The 15,477-nt window shown below is 40.8% G+C and overlaps 2 protein-coding genes across 2 annotated transcripts in view; one reads left to right on the top strand and one right to left on the bottom strand.

Moving 5' to 3' along the window:
* LOC103385822 (parapinopsin-like) overlaps positions 1-1,780 on the bottom strand; it is a 2,800-nt gene extending 1,020 nt beyond the window's left edge. The window contains exons 1-2 of the mRNA XM_008319816.3: positions 990-1,780; positions 53-381 (exon numbers count right to left, since the gene is read on the bottom strand). Coding sequence (XP_008318038.1) covers positions 53-381; positions 990-1,323 — 663 coding nt within the window. The 5' untranslated portion in view covers positions 1,324-1,780. The remainder of the gene's footprint in view (positions 1-52; positions 382-989) is intronic.
* Positions 1,781-4,116: 2,336 nt separating this feature from the next.
* The window catches only part of LOC103385813 (voltage-dependent calcium channel subunit alpha-2/delta-3-like), a 32,323-nt gene continuing 20,962 nt past the window's right edge, over positions 4,117-15,477 (top strand). The window contains exons 1-5 of the mRNA XM_008319803.3: positions 4,117-5,797; positions 6,787-6,868; positions 8,553-8,780; positions 10,278-10,394; positions 12,955-13,014. Of these exons, the coding sequence (XP_008318025.1) occupies positions 5,670-5,797; positions 6,787-6,868; positions 8,553-8,780; positions 10,278-10,394; positions 12,955-13,014 (615 nt within the window). The 5' untranslated portion in view covers positions 4,117-5,669. The remainder of the gene's footprint in view (positions 5,798-6,786; positions 6,869-8,552; positions 8,781-10,277; positions 10,395-12,954; positions 13,015-15,477) is intronic.

Raw genomic sequence — 15,477 nt, forward strand, 5'->3', positions numbered from 1 at the left:
TTCAAATTAAATGAATTTAACTGGAATTTCCCATTACTGACAGGTTACTCACCCGATGTAAAGTCCACAACAGTCTTGTGTACGACGTCAGGATGACGACAAACGGAACTGCGAAACACACTGCAAAGTAAGCCAGGACGTAGGAGACATTCCCAGGGTCTCGGCTGTGCCAGTCTGGTGCACAAGAGGTCCCCACACCCTCCAGTTCATACCTGCCCCAGCCAAAGAGAGGGGGTAGATTCCAGGTGAGTGACCACAGCCAAGACAGGGCGATTCCTCCGACCGCATGTTTCCTTTCAAACGTCATCAGCCCCAGCGGTTTACACACAACAAACATCCTCTCAAGCGCAATCAGGGCCACTGTGCACAGAGATGCGATGCCTGTGGACGAATGACAACATATCATTGTGTAAATCATTATATTCTGATGAGGCTGATTATTATTTCACAAGCTTTTGAAATCTAAATCCTGTACAAATTCTCTGACCCTAATATTTGTAGAACTTCCTGTAAAACACCTATAAACCGTGACCACTTCAATGTCTTTCAGTTGAGGAGTTTGATTAATTTATCAGTGAGCCACACTGACAGCAGGTTGTTGTGGCTCCAGGGTTTTAGCCAAAGATAGATGAACTAAAGACAAAATATTATAATATTGACAGGGATATCAATGATTAATAATGGATTGAAAACATTAGATGTCCTAGTACGATGAGGCACACCAAAAACAGAAAAAGAAGCCGTAGCCTCAGAAAATGTCATTCTACCCTGAGGCACACCAAAAACAGAAAAACAAGCCGTAGCCTCAGAAAATGTCATTCTTGATGAGAAGTGACTAAAAACCATCCATCCTGAATATTCAGATTATATTGTTTACTACAATCCACCACTTTAGGAGCTACTTTAATGGTAATGTGGTATTTTTTAAACATAATAATTGTCATCATTATAATCTCTGACTGTATTTGTGTTACTGTCACTTCACTCACCACACACGGCCACCGCGAAGCCCTCCATCACGCAGCCTGTTCTGCCCAGGGAGAAGTATCCCTGGGCGTTGTTGACCACAGACAGCACTCCTCCAATCACGGCAGTTCCCAGGTCAGCCACGGCCATGTTCACCAGGGCGTAGTTGAGCGGCTGCCTCAGCTGCTTGTGCATGAGAGTCACAATAATCACGGTGGAGTTAAGTACGATGGCCGGACCGGTGAAAATGGCCATGATGACGGAGAGAATGATGTAGCCGGTGCGTGACAGAGGCGGCTCCCCCTGTGGGCCCAGGTAGGAGGAGGAAGCATTAGGGAACAACGCAGATGACTGCATGGCTGCTACAATTTTAAAAAATAATAAATAAACAGCGATCTTGTGGTTTCTCCCTCAGCCTGGAACTTTGAGATGCTCAGTTTCTCACCACTCGAGTGTGACAGCTGAGATTAGATGCCTCGAGTCTAAGAATAAATCCTGCAGCTCTGGCTTTAACAAAGGGTAATTCCTTCAAATGATGATCCTTGATCCGTTTCCTTTCACTTGATTGTGAATGTACTTTACAATCAACTCCGTGCTCTACACTCTCTCCTCACAGGAAGTCGTGTTTAGCAGCTGATAGCAGAGCACAGATAAAACATTATATATAAGCTGATGCTTAATTTTCTTTTGTTTTCCTTTTCTGTGTGTGTCTTTCTCTCTGGAGAAACCAGACTCAGGGGTTTGACACGGTTCAGTCCTGTAAAGGTCACGCCCTCTCACGTGTTCTGTCGGTATCACAGTCAGAACGTTAGTGACAGTGAAGGAATTCACCTCCAGATGCAGAAACAATGTTAAAAAAATACAGAAAAATAATAACCAAAATACTACTGCTACGACTATTACATATAATAATAAAGATACTACTAATATAAATAATGTGGTATACTTAGTATACATAATTCTAATATAATAATAAACAATAACTGAGATTCCAATCTACCTACTGCACATAAAAATATATATTTTTAAAATGTTACTCATATCACACAATGACCTCTGGTCTGCTATAATATATTGTATTTTACAAATAAACCATAAAAGATTTTTGAGAAAGCGTTACTGGGACTGATCTAAAAATCTCCCTGTTTTTTGTTCAGTTCTTTTCAAACCACCAGATTCTGGACTGTTATTTTTGCTGTTCTGTTTTGTCTCCCACTCACAGTTATAATGGAAACACTCAACACTCGAGGCGAGGTATAAAAGTATTCCATGCGTATTAACTTTGGGATCATGACGTAACTTCCTGTTTAAAATAATCTCCATGAGCTGCCAAAAATACGGCTCTCGTTGTTTTTGTAGCCACTCTTTAACAGCGACAGTTGACTGTCACGTGACCCACGATGGAGATGTAAATATCAAAACAGCTTTGGTTTACTTTTGAGGGCAGTCTGAATTGAATTGCCCCCGGCTGGTCATGGCGGGTGGTGAGGATAATCCCTGGGATTTCTCACCGTCCAGTGTTTGACCTTCTGAGAGGCTTACGTCTCATTAAGTCAAGAAGGAGATTACAAATGTTTGGGTTGAGGAGTCGGGCTTTGATTACGTGGCATTTATGTCACCTGAGAATCATCACCTTGTCGACAGCAGCGGCCTCGTGTGGTCAAGTGTGGAATGACCAGTGGTCAACAGCTGAGGGAATGAAGCCCTTGGCCTCATATTGAAAGAACTGAGTGTGTGTGAGAGAGAGAGAGTCATCTATTAAAGCTGTTTTGGCCTCATATCGAAAGAACTGTATGTGTGTGTGTGTGTGTGTGTGAGAGAGAGAGTCATCTATTAAAGCTGTGGTTTCTTCATCTGGAGGATCTGTCACCAATCATTTAAAAAAAAAGAATTTGAAAAGAGAATTTCTAATCAATGGTAATTATTACAAATGATCATCAAACAAAACTTGGGAGTTAGTGTAGAAAAATGATGAAGCTCAGAGGAATGCTGACACAGCAGGGCTTTTATTAATGATCTCAAATCAATACAGTTTCTTAATAACCAACCAAACGATGTATGACCCACTGGATCAACACTCAAATAAAAACTGCAGAACCAAAATAGAAACTATATAACATTACAATAAATAATATTTCCTTCCCAGTCCTTCAAAACAAAAAAAACATCTGGACTGAAATCCACCAGAAAAAGAAAAAAACAAAACAAAACCAAACGCTGCCCTCTGATCTGGGAGCTGAATCCAGGTCACCACAAATGAAAGTGAAGAATTTTCTTCTTCAGTATCTTGGCAGAAAGCTGCTTCTGTTTTCTGGTAGTTAATTAAAAGATGGAGGCAGCCCAGCGCTGCTGAAGTGGGCCGACAGGAGAGGAGCAGAGAACAGAGGAGCCTGGATGATATTGTCCGTCATCCAACATGCAGAGAGGTGCAGCTTATCGGCTCGTCCCAGACAGTACTGGCTCCTCACAACTTTGATGTACGAGGCAATTACTAAACTAATAAAAGCGTCAAGTCGAAACACTGCCACGGAGGGTGAGGACGGGGAGGCAGCGGAGCATCAGCATCACCCGGCCTGCTGCTCTGACATCATTATCTTCTCATAATCATCCTTGAGAGAGCAGCACCACGTCAGCTTTTTACTTTATAGTATAAACCAAAACTTTATGCATTTACCCTACGAGGGGTTCAGGGGTGAGGATCGAACCCAAACAGGACTCTGAGGGTGGGCCGTAATTTAAAGAAATACTGTGCAATGTTTTTTCAGAAGACAAACCATAAAAACCACATCAAGTTGATCCTATTAGTCTTATTAATGGACCGGGACAGGACGTGATGCTGTTCTTTTTATCAGCAAGGTAATTCAGGGTGCTTTTTTTTTTTTTTTTTTGTCCTTTTCTAACCCTTTGCAGGTGGTCAGAACTACTTTAGGCGTGTAACGTTGGCAGATGTGGAGAAGACCCAGTAGGTGGTAGTAGTGCTTTAAATGGTATAGAGCTTCTGTTAAACCCCAACCCAAAAAAAAGAACGTTTCAGGTTTAGAATGAAAAAAACTAAAAATAAAAAAAAAAGCCTACCTTTTAAAATATTTTTAAATGCAGTACCTCTTCTGGCCATCCTTTTAAAATATTTTAAATGCAGTACCTCTTCTGGCCATTTGGGGCTACATGCCAAAAAAAACCTAACTGCCACCTATTTCTCTCCAGTGATTCACAATAGTAAATATCACGAACGGCGCCATGTTGTCCAGTTACTATTGGATCTGTCAGCTGTCAATCACACACTGACAAATGATATTCACTTTTTTCTCTCCCTTTTAGACCAAATACATTTTTAATTAAATACAACATTGATTTTATACTAAAACGAACTGAACTCCTTCGTTGAGACCATAGAAGCGACAAAAGTGTTGTTTTAAATGAGAGAATGTTTTAGACTTAAATACATTCGACGTCTTACCTAACTTCATTCATTTACGCAGGATTTTCACGCAGGTTGTTCTTGACAGAGAACTTTTGAGTGTGATGTCTGACAACTGTTGTATGATTGGTCAGAATCACCGGGGGCGTGGTTAACTTTGTTAAGACGTTACCTGTATTTACCCCGGTATCTCCTTGGTTTTCACGAATTGTAACAACGAATTTCTATCCTACGCCGCTACGGTTGACAGTTATTTCTCTTCCTCTCCTTCTTCCGTCAACTATAAAACAACTGTTTCAACGTTAGCCGCGCAGTCGCCGTGTTGTTTCCGTCAAATTTCCACAAAGCGGCCACAAATTGTGACGTTTGTGGCCTTCACCGTAGGGGAAGCCATTTTAAAATAGTTCAAGCGTTTACTTTTTGAAATACCGTACTGCGTACTGGACAATTACGTAAAATACGTAAGACTCTTAAAATGCTAACTACAAAAATGTCGACAAAGTCTTTAGTAATTAATGGTCCACGCGTTGAAAGACTTAAAATCAGAATCAGAGTAAATAAAATCAGGTCTTCGGTCTGTGTGTGTGCACGTACGTGGGCGCGCAGACGTCGCGACACAGACAATGTTTGCTGTACTGCAGCGTCAGCATTAACGACAGTTCGTTGCTGTGACTTTATCAGGGAAAAGAGCGACGGTAGGAAAAAGAAAAGTTCCGTGTGTTGCAGCAGAACATCTGCAGACACCTGTCACTGCAGAGAGGGCGAAAAAAAAAACACCAGCGGATTTGAACACTTTTACATCTACGAGCTTGACGTCACTGTCAACCTGAAAATGTTCTGACGCCGGATGGTCGCGCATTTCGATCAGTGTACAGTGAAATACAGTGTGAACACGTGTCGAGAAAATAATGAAATAAATGTAGGCGTTCGACTGAGGCGGAAAAACGGACACGTGACTTACATACGTCACCAAGAACGAACTGATTGTCATTAAATACAGCTCCGTCGTGGAGTGGTATAATTTTCTAAGGCAAAGTGATGCCTCTCTCCTCCCCCTCCTCCTCCTCCCAACTGCCTCCCTCTCTCTCTCTCCCCCTCTCTCTCTTTACTGTACTACGCTCCCTCTCCCCTGCCGGAGAAGGAGTACCGGGTACCGGGGTCCAGCAGGGCCAGCACACGCTGCTGCTGCTGCTGCCACTGCCACCGCTGCTGCCGGACCAGGACTTTTTAATTTTTAGTATTATATTTTTTTATACATTTTACCTTTACAAATCAGCAGCCAAAGATGCAGGGAAAGTGGATGATGCTTTTCTTCCTGCACATGTGCAGCAGCAGCCTCCCCCTGCTGTGGATCTGTGTCGGCTGGAATGTGGAGGAGGTGACGGGATCCCAGCAAGGAATCCCCCTGTCAGTGTGAGTGAGAGCCGCCTGCAACTTCCCCATCACACGCACACACCACTGACAGACTGTACTGTGATTCACCTGGAGTTCAGTGAGCCTCCTGTTTCCTCTCTGTTGGCTTTTCATTCATTGGAGGAAATAAGAAATATAAGCATGATTTAAAATAAATATTAAAAATTAAATCCGTCAGAAATGAAGCATCTTACACGTTTAATTTTTAGTGTTTTATTCATTAAAAAAATACAGATTTAACAGGTAATGAATACTGATGTTCAAACATTTATTAAATATAAAAAAATCTGTTTTTTATGTTTAAGTTAAAACGATTTGTTAAAGGACAAAAATCAGAAAATCAAATTGTTTTTAAAAATGTAATTTTTCTGTCTGCTCGCTCATCAAACACTACATCTCTCAGACTTTGGTGTATTACTCACAGTTTATTGAATTTTTAAAAAATGGCGGATTTTAACGTGTAATAATTACTGACAGAAAGGCAGAAATACCAAGATTTGACCGAGATGAAAAATAGTCTAAATGATTTTATGAATGTGAAGGAGACAGATTTGTGCGACTGAAGTGAAACTTTTTCACACGAGTGTCAAGACAAAAAGAATCAAGTACAGTAGGAAGGAGGAATTCCCAGCTGTGAATGTTGCTGCATGATGTCATTTATCTCACGAGGAGGTAAAGTTTATTCTTTGGTGAAACAAAAACATTATTTACCAAATGAAATTGGAATAGTGTAACTAAGAATGATTCAGTCCAGTTTGGGAACTTTGTGTCAACACTTGATACTCGGTGTTCGATTAATTCTTTATCCCTGTCGAGATAAACAACTGAAATAGCATTTTTAAAGAAGTGAATCATTTCCCTGAGATGTCGAGATAAACAACTGAAATATTATCAATTTTAAAGAAGTGAATCATTTCCCTGAGTCGTTCTGTTGTCACTGTAACCTGTGTCTGCAGCTACACTGTGGTTTGTCTTCCTGTCGTTCTCAGTGTGAAGCTCTGGGCCTCGGCATTTGGTGGAGAAATTAAATCCATTTCTGCCAAATACTCTGGATCTCCGCTACTGCAGAAGGTATTCTTTTTTCTTTTTCTTTTTTTCTTTTCCGGTCTTTTCTGTGCTGCTCCTCTTTGTCTGCTGGCGGTGTACTTCCACACACTCGTCGTACGGTGAAACGCTGTATTCCCTTTTTCTAATGACTGCGGAGACACTTTGGTGTCTCAGCTGAATGCTGATGCGTTATTTTAGAGGAGACTCAGGTGTGTTTGGCAGCGTGTGTGTGTGTGTGTGTGTGTGTACTTTACACGGCCCATTAACCACAGCTCTGATTCCTCTCACCCCCTACCCTCACCAACACCACCCCCCCCCCTCCCCCCTCCACCCTCTGGCTCTGTGGAGTCAAGAGTTTCAACCTCTGAAAATGAATAAGACGAGGAGACAAATTAAATAAACGTGGTGGCGTTAAAGACTCGGGTTACGATGAACAAGTACAACAAAATGATGTAAATCTGACCACTGTGACGGGTGCATTCTGCCCTTCCCAGCATGCACTGGGAGTCGGTTTAAACAGATAAATGGTGAGGCGTCTGTTTCACTTACACTGAAACCATTCCAGAGAGTGTGCAGTAAACAGCTGGAGGTGAAGCGCCGCCGCTGTGGGAATGCTGGGAACTGCACTGCAGTGAGGAGTGTGTGTGTGTGTGTGTGTTGTTACAGTTACAGTAGGCGCAGTGTTTCCTTCAGTGACAATGAAGAGCATGAACAGCGTGTGTTTGATGTGCTCCCAGTCTTGAGGTTGTAAAAGGTTATAAAGACGCTTCGTTCACACCCGTTGGCGTTTTAAAGGCATTAAGGCCTAATGATGTCATTAGGACGCGGCTCGTGGAGAACTGCACTAAACAGAAGCCAGAACAAAAGAACTTAATAATGGCCGTCCACTAAAGTGTGGACACAAACTGCAGCGGCCATAAAAATATAATTTTCTCTAGAAAAAAAAATTCAAAAACCATTCATTAAAAAGTGAAGTAACAACTTTACACACACACATGAACTGCATCCTTATATTTAACACAGAAAGTTATCACAATATTGAATAAATAATCTGCATAACATTTTAACATAAAAATAAGAAACCAAAGATTTGGCAACAGAAGCTTTCAGGCTTGTGTTTGAAATCTAAACTCCAGGATTTTATTCCATTCATTAAACAGTCATCTGTTATATAATATAATAATATTTAGAAATATGAAAAATACATTTGGAAAATACACTGCTCTTCCCCAGCATCACCTGCAGTGATGTACATCAGGATTTCCCAGAATTGTTGTTCAGATTAATTTGCAGTGTTTTGTCACACACAGACAGTTTGGCTGCTACTGCCAGTGCAGTCGTTTTAATTAAGTTCCTTCACTCTGCCTCCTGGTGTCCACAGAGGGAGAATCGATGTGTGAGTGATGCTGACAGGTGTTCAGGTGTTGGTTTCCTCTTCATGCACTTCCTTATAAACACATCAAGACTAATTATTCCACACCCCATTAAATGTTGCATTACAGCGCAGAAACACAGCCGACAGCAGCCTGTAACGTTACAGCAGGATCTTCAAGATCTGACTGTGGACTTTAATGTGGCTCTATTTACTACCATTACACTGCAATGCAGTGGAAACTTTTATTGTTCTGTGGAGAGCTGCACGGTTGAAGCCACTCTGACAGTTACACCGCTGTCCTTTTTTTTTTTTTCTTCTCGGCCTTTATTTCAGGAGCTGTGGGCCATCACCGCACCACGTCCAGGGACCAACTCCAGCTCTGAGGCCAGCACCTCCGGCAAGGGCAGCGGCAGACTGAGTCCTAAAACCTCTGCCGCCTGCCTGGGAGGGTGGGACGAAGGAGGAACAGCCAGAGGAAATGCCCGTAAATATGGCGAGAGCATCCAGACTGCGATCAAACGACGACTGCAGAATCCAAACCTGGGTCCTTCTTGTAATGAGGTGACAGCCCCCCCCCCACATTGTTTCACATTTACTGTCTGTTCACACCTGTGATTAAGGCTACATTTGCTGTCAATTATGAATTTCATTATTGCATAGAAACCTGTTTAGTTTTTTTTTTTACATTTTGCTTTTTTGAGTTTTCTCCATCTTTGTGACCGCGTCAGCACTTTTCTCATGTTCCTGTTGGCGGAGCATGTCTGGAGAAAGCCGAGTTGAGCCAGTCAGCACAAAGCACTGAGCTGTGAGGGAAGTGACGGGTCGTTAGGGGCTGGTCATTAAGGCTGATCATTAGATGCTTTTATGATGAATTACTCACTTTCCCCTCAGACCTCAACAAAAGGGGGAAAGACTGAGGTTTTCTTCAGGCTCCAGTGGGCAGACCTCACTGCTGCAGTGGTCACTGCTCCAATCAATAGTCATGATCACTGCTTTTGATGGATGGGGCTTAACCTGCACTTGAGGACTTGAGGAGTGGCATTTTGGGAGGAAGAGAAGGAGGAGGAGGTGAAAGAGGAGGCGGGATCAGGAGGGAGGGGATTGGGGGGGGCGCTGGAGAGTCGGGGTGCTGAGGCGAGGAGGACAGGCGTGAAATGAACTGTTCTGCTCCACTGCCAACCCACACTCTTCCTTTCAGTAGGTAATTTGTCGCCTCATGTACTGATGTGTGTAAGTGCGTGTGTGCGTGTTCCCGCGCACGTGCCACCGTCGCACAATGTGTAATGTGTTTGAGCGTTATTGTGTGTTCTGTTTACTTTTAGATAAGGTTGTTGTAACTGTGGCTGAGTGGACACTGTCAGAGGAAGTGGCTTTTGTTTCTGCACGTGTGTGTGTGTGTGTGCGTGTGTGTGTCAGTGTCTCAGGCAGGTACAGGATACAGGATTATGTAATGTTAAATTCCTCTGAGCTGTGGCAGGTTTTGTTCTGTTTGACTGGAGGTCCGGTGCATCCAGCAGATTCAGCATTACGTGCGGTGTACTTCATTACCCAGAATCAGCCGAGCTTGACACATTATTATCTTTCTCCTGTGCTTTGACTCCATTTCAATTACCCTCTTACCATGCATAGCCTCTGGAGCCGGCCCCACCCCCCTGACCACCCAGCATGGCCATGTCCAGCCAATCGCAGAGACAGAAGCAGCATGTGCAGCCAATGACTGCGACCAGATAAAGACTATAAATCACTCAGTGCTGCAGAGAAGCTTTTATCAGCTGTTCATCTGAGACTGGCTGAATGCTGCTCGTCAGCTAGCATGTGACGCCTAATAAGCTTTGTTTAACCCTTCGTCAGCGTCGTACAGTGAAACATAATCCTAATAAAATGTTGCCCGACACAAAAACTCCAAAATTCATGTCTTTTACTTTTCCCTGTCTTGTGTTTTTTTTCTCAAAAGAAACCATTAGGGGGCAGTTGATCCACTGCAGTTTTCCATCATATATAAGTGTTATTTAATGAAGTTTACACTGAGACCAACCCGTTGCCTCTGGTTGTTTACAGAAATACAAAGAACTGGAAAAATCTGTCAGAGTGGAGGAAATCGATGGAGTCAAACTGGTTAAAAATCTGGCAATAAAGATGGAGGAGATGTTCCGGAAAAAAGCAGAAGCCACCAGGGTGAGTATGTGGCAAGGCATTTCTTTAGAGCATATTTATTTTATTTAGATATCTTTGTCAAATTCAGCAGAGTTGACGGGTGTTTGATGGTTCAAGGCTTATAAATCCAGACCATCGTCGCTGTGGTTGTTGTGTTGTTAGTTTTCTTCAGTTTTTGAGCGAGTGTCATGTGACCACCCAGATTATTATGAACAGAATTGTACCGAAATGTACAGATATGTCATGATACAACGTGGTACCTTTGACAGTACTGTAGGTACTGATGTGTACCTGAGTGGTGCACTCAGAGACTACGTTCCTTGATACAGCGTGGTATCTTTGACAGTACCGTAGGTACTGATGTGTACCTGAGTGGTGTGTTCTTCACAGACACCAGTGTTTGTGGCTCATTTAAACAGCAAATTTCTTTTACTAAACTATTTCTACATCATAATGGATGAATATAATTGTATAAAATAACTAATGTGGGTTTTTTTGAAAAATAAAATCCCATTTTTAAGAGAAGTTTGAATACTTCTATAATTTCAAATCTTGTTGGTTCAAGATGATAGGAAGAACAAGCTACATTTTACTGCCAGAGTTTTTTTGTTTTTTTAAAACAACGTAATTTTGTGACTAAATATTTTGGTTTAAAGAAAAACAAAACGTAATTTTGTGACTAAATATTTTGGCTCTATTAAAAATGTGTTTATTTGACCAGGATAATTTTTTTTAGATTTTGAAAATGATATTGTTTTCATTAAAATGTAATTTATGGTCTTTTATCGCTTGAGTGCAGTACAGTCTGTCAGTGACGGTAGCATATTAGCTAGTAGCGTTACCACAGATTAGTGAACCTCGCAGTGACTGCTGGGAAATGATAAGGATTATCTCCCTCTCTCCGCATGATCCCATGAGAACTATTCATGTCGCCCGGGTAAATTACACTCGTACACCAAACGACGCCTAATTGAATGATGTGATGTTTAATATAGGGAATCCAGAGCACAGATTTGTCTGTGTAACATGACAATCAAACGTCCATTTTTAATAATCAACGTCATCGGAAATGTGTGTTTCTCAAAAAGCAAGGCCTCGACTCCAATACATAACAATATTAAATACTTAAAAAAAAGAAAATAAAAGAAAAACACAAACCGAATGACAAAAAAAGGGATAGGTTTCACTTTTAGTAGTAAGTAATATATTTATTTTTCCCTTCAATTGCTGACGACGTGTGAACTCACCACAAGGTCAATTGAATTTGCCCACCACCGCAGCCTGCCGGGCGGTGAGAGAGCCTCAGTTGTGTTTATACGGCACTTATTTTGACACGTGTGTGACGGATGTTAATTACCTGCGTGGCTCGGAGAGCACAGAGTCAGCGTGACGTGGAGGAAACCCGCAGTCAGGTACATTTCCCCTCCTCTCGGAGCCCGACATTAATGTTATTTTCGAGGCTTTTTTGCTGCTCTGCTGCGCCGTATGAAAACCTGAAGCCATCAGTTATTTCACCTCAGCGCTGTGGCGCCACATTTCCTACGATATCGCTGCTGTTAAAAACAATGTCAGAGTCACCAAAGTGGAAATGCATTTGTTATTTTTATTTTTTTATTTTTTTCTCTCTCCACCAACTGTTATCGGTTCATCTTTAAACGCTGCGCACAGACGCTTACATCCAAAACATCATTTTCAACTCTGTCAGAACATGTTCCTGTTCGTTGAACTGACATTTGTTTAGATGAGGAAATAAAAGAGAGAAACAAACACAAACTGTACATGAAAAAATAATAATAATAAAAAACAAACCACCCAAGGCCTTGAGTTAGTGTTTCTCAAATAGTGGATCAGGGCCCATGGTGTGTGGCAGAACTTTTTATTTTATTTAATCACATTTTACCATTTGTGTGTGTGTGTGTATATATATATATATATATATATATATATATATATATATAATGTTCACTGTAAAAAAAACAAGGTGATTGCAGTGGCCGTTAAGTTCAATTTTAATTAAATTATTACATTTTAATTTAAATGTATGTAAGTATGTCCTGATTTCTAAATCAACACTATATTTATTAGAAATTCAACATATCTGTGAACAGGAATGAAGTTGTTGACACGGCCAGGAAATAATTCAAAGTATAAATTCTTCGTCTGTGGGGTTTATGTCATTCTTAACTAATCATCTTTACAACCAAAACACTAGTGTTGTGTAAATTTAACACTGAATTGTGTGAGTTTGAGTGAGGGATGTGATGTGATGTGATATGTATTTATTTTTTTGACTCATTCACTATATTTATTTTAGTGTTTCCTTAAGTTGTATTTTCCTGGCTAATAATTTCATTTGTTACAGATCACGTGTTTTTTTTTCTTCCTTTTTTTGTAATAATTGCACATTGCATTAGTTTTTTATTATTATTATGATTATGTGGGGACAGAGTAACTGACATGAAGCCTCATCTGTGGTCGACGGATGATCGAACAATTCTTGATATTTTATAATCACAGGGACATGTATCGTATCGATCTGTCTGTTTATATTCACAATAATTAAAGTTGTCCTTCCTCTTAGCGGCTGGTGGAGGCAGCAGAGGAGGCGCATCATCAACACGAGGAGAATCCAGACCTGCAGGTGAGGAAAAGAAATGAAATGAAGTTGTGCCTTTTTTATATATATATGTGGACTTTAATTTCCGTAGACCTTGATGAATCACACACACACACACACACACACTCAGGCAAGCATCAACAGGCTGCTGCAAGGTGATAGAAGGGCAGCGGGCCCTAAAAGTCTTTAACTGCGTGGCCCCCGTCCTTCACACTGACGAGCTGCCATCAGCAGCAGCAGCAGCAGCATCAACAGCATCAGCAGCAGCAGCAGCAGCTCTGATTCATAAAGCTGCTGTGATGAGCTGCTCCTCACTCTGAAGGCTGTTCACAGACTCACTGTCGTAACTCACGGGTAATAAGTGCACGGAAAGTGAAGCTGCGCAGAGCGGAGATGGACCGCGCGTTCTTCCACACGGTGCGTGTGTTGCAGCAGCAGCAGTGGTCACGTGATGAGACAGAGAGAGAATAATGGCGTCAGAGGAGTGAGGCCTGCGTTGATTCTAATTTTCAATTACATCTGAGCCTCTGTGCTCGTGTCCTCTGAATCTCTTCAGGACATCATTTAACGGGGCGCACCGAGCTGTTCCGGTCTCTGCAGAGGGAATGCAGTATTTCTCTCTCTCTCTCTCTCTCTCTCTCTCTCTCTCCCCTGTTGGACAGAGATAAATGAAACTCCTTTGCGCGGCGCATTGTTTCACTTTCATTGGCTTTAGATTGGAAACGCACTGAAGCAACAACACGGTGAAATAACGGCGGCACTTACACCTAATGTAAGCATTTACATGCTGCAGATGTGACCGAACGACCGTCGGTGACGGTACAGGCCCTTCACACACACACACGGTGTTTGGTTTTATATATATAAATATATAAATATATGTCCGTGTGGATCCGTAGATTTGAAGCTCGGACCGAAAGACAATTCCTATATTTAGGAACAGGTTTAGGTCACATTAAAGTTGTCGTTCTTTGTTTTATAGAATCAAACTTAAGTTTAAGTCTGATAAGAACTCAGATCATCTTAGAAACGATGAAAGAAAATATTTATAGAGATGGATTTAAAGTGTTTAAATGAATAAACAAAACGTTTTGTTTTACTATAAAATAATGGGGGAAAACGTCACCATTTAGGTAGATAGAACTTTATTAATCCCTCGGGAGTTCCCTTCGATAAATTAATGAATTAATTTAGCGTAAAAAACGATTTTATGTATTAAAATAGACGGCTAGAAATGTGGAGACGGGTTGTAACTTTTAAGCCACGATCAGGTCGGTTTTTTCCACGTGTTTCTGCTGCTGCTCAGTTACCGCTGCGATGACGTTTTTTTTTTTTTTTTTTTTTTTTTTTTTTTTTTAAATTCTGCTTTTTTTTTTTTTTTGGTTCTTTGTTTTATAGCCTCAAACTTAAGTTTAAGTCTGATAAGAACTCAGATCATCTTAGAAACGATGAAAGAAAATATTTATAGAGATGGATTTAAAGTGTTTAAATGAATAAACAAAACGTTTTGTTTTACTATAAAATAATGGGAGAAAACGTCACCATTTAGGTGGATAGAACTTTATTAATCCCTCGGGAGTTCCCTTCGATAAATTAATGAATTAATTTAGCGTAAAAAACGATTTTATGTATTAAAATAGACGGCTAGAAATGTGGAGACGGGTTGTAACTTTTAAGCCACGATCAGGTCGGTTTTTTCCACGTTTTTCTGTCGCTCAGTTACCGCTGCGATGACGTTTTTTTGATTAAACTGCAGATTATTATTTTTCTTTGAGAAAAATGCAGATGCTTCTCCAAATACAGATAATAGTTTAAATAAAACCCTTTTTTTTCAGTTTCTCTCTACTGTACATTTATAAATCTTCTTAATCCTGTCTTCACACCTAATCGGTGGATTTATTTATCTACACAAACGGCTTTTCTAAAAACTACTGTTTTGGGGATTTATTGAAGAAATAGCTTTTTTAAAATAAAAATAAATATCTGAGTTACGAGCTAAAAAAAACTGCTTGGAAGCGACGTCCAGTGTCGTAACGCGCATGTCCAGATTTGCGCGAATTTTTCTGAAAGGCTTTTAGTACAAAAGACAAAATATGAAATATGAAAGGAAACAGTTTCAAAATGATTCCTGACAAAAGGAATCTTTTTTTTTTCATATCTAAAAATTAGTTTACGTTTAAAAATAAAAGTTGTGTAACTGAAATACTAGTAATAAAATAGTTTTCCATGGAAATAACTGGATGTTATTTGTGAAGCACAGCATTGGTTTTTTAAACAACATTTAATGTACATTTAAATAACAATAGGAGTGAAATGGAATCTGCAGCAGTGGTAATGATGTGATGTAATAATCACACTCTCCTCCCTCGCCTCCTGTGACACCACACATTCTTTATGCAGCGTTTCACTGACCACAGGGAGATAAGCCGGCTGCCGTTATCTCAGCTGCTTCGTGTCAGGACAGTCAGGTGTTCCGCTTTGACCTGA

This window comes from Cynoglossus semilaevis, chromosome 11, assembly GCF_000523025.1.
Source record: "Cynoglossus semilaevis isolate Cse_v1.0 chromosome 11, Cse_v1.0, whole genome shotgun sequence".
In the NCBI taxonomy this organism is placed as follows: Eukaryota; Metazoa; Chordata; class Actinopteri; order Pleuronectiformes; family Cynoglossidae; genus Cynoglossus; species Cynoglossus semilaevis.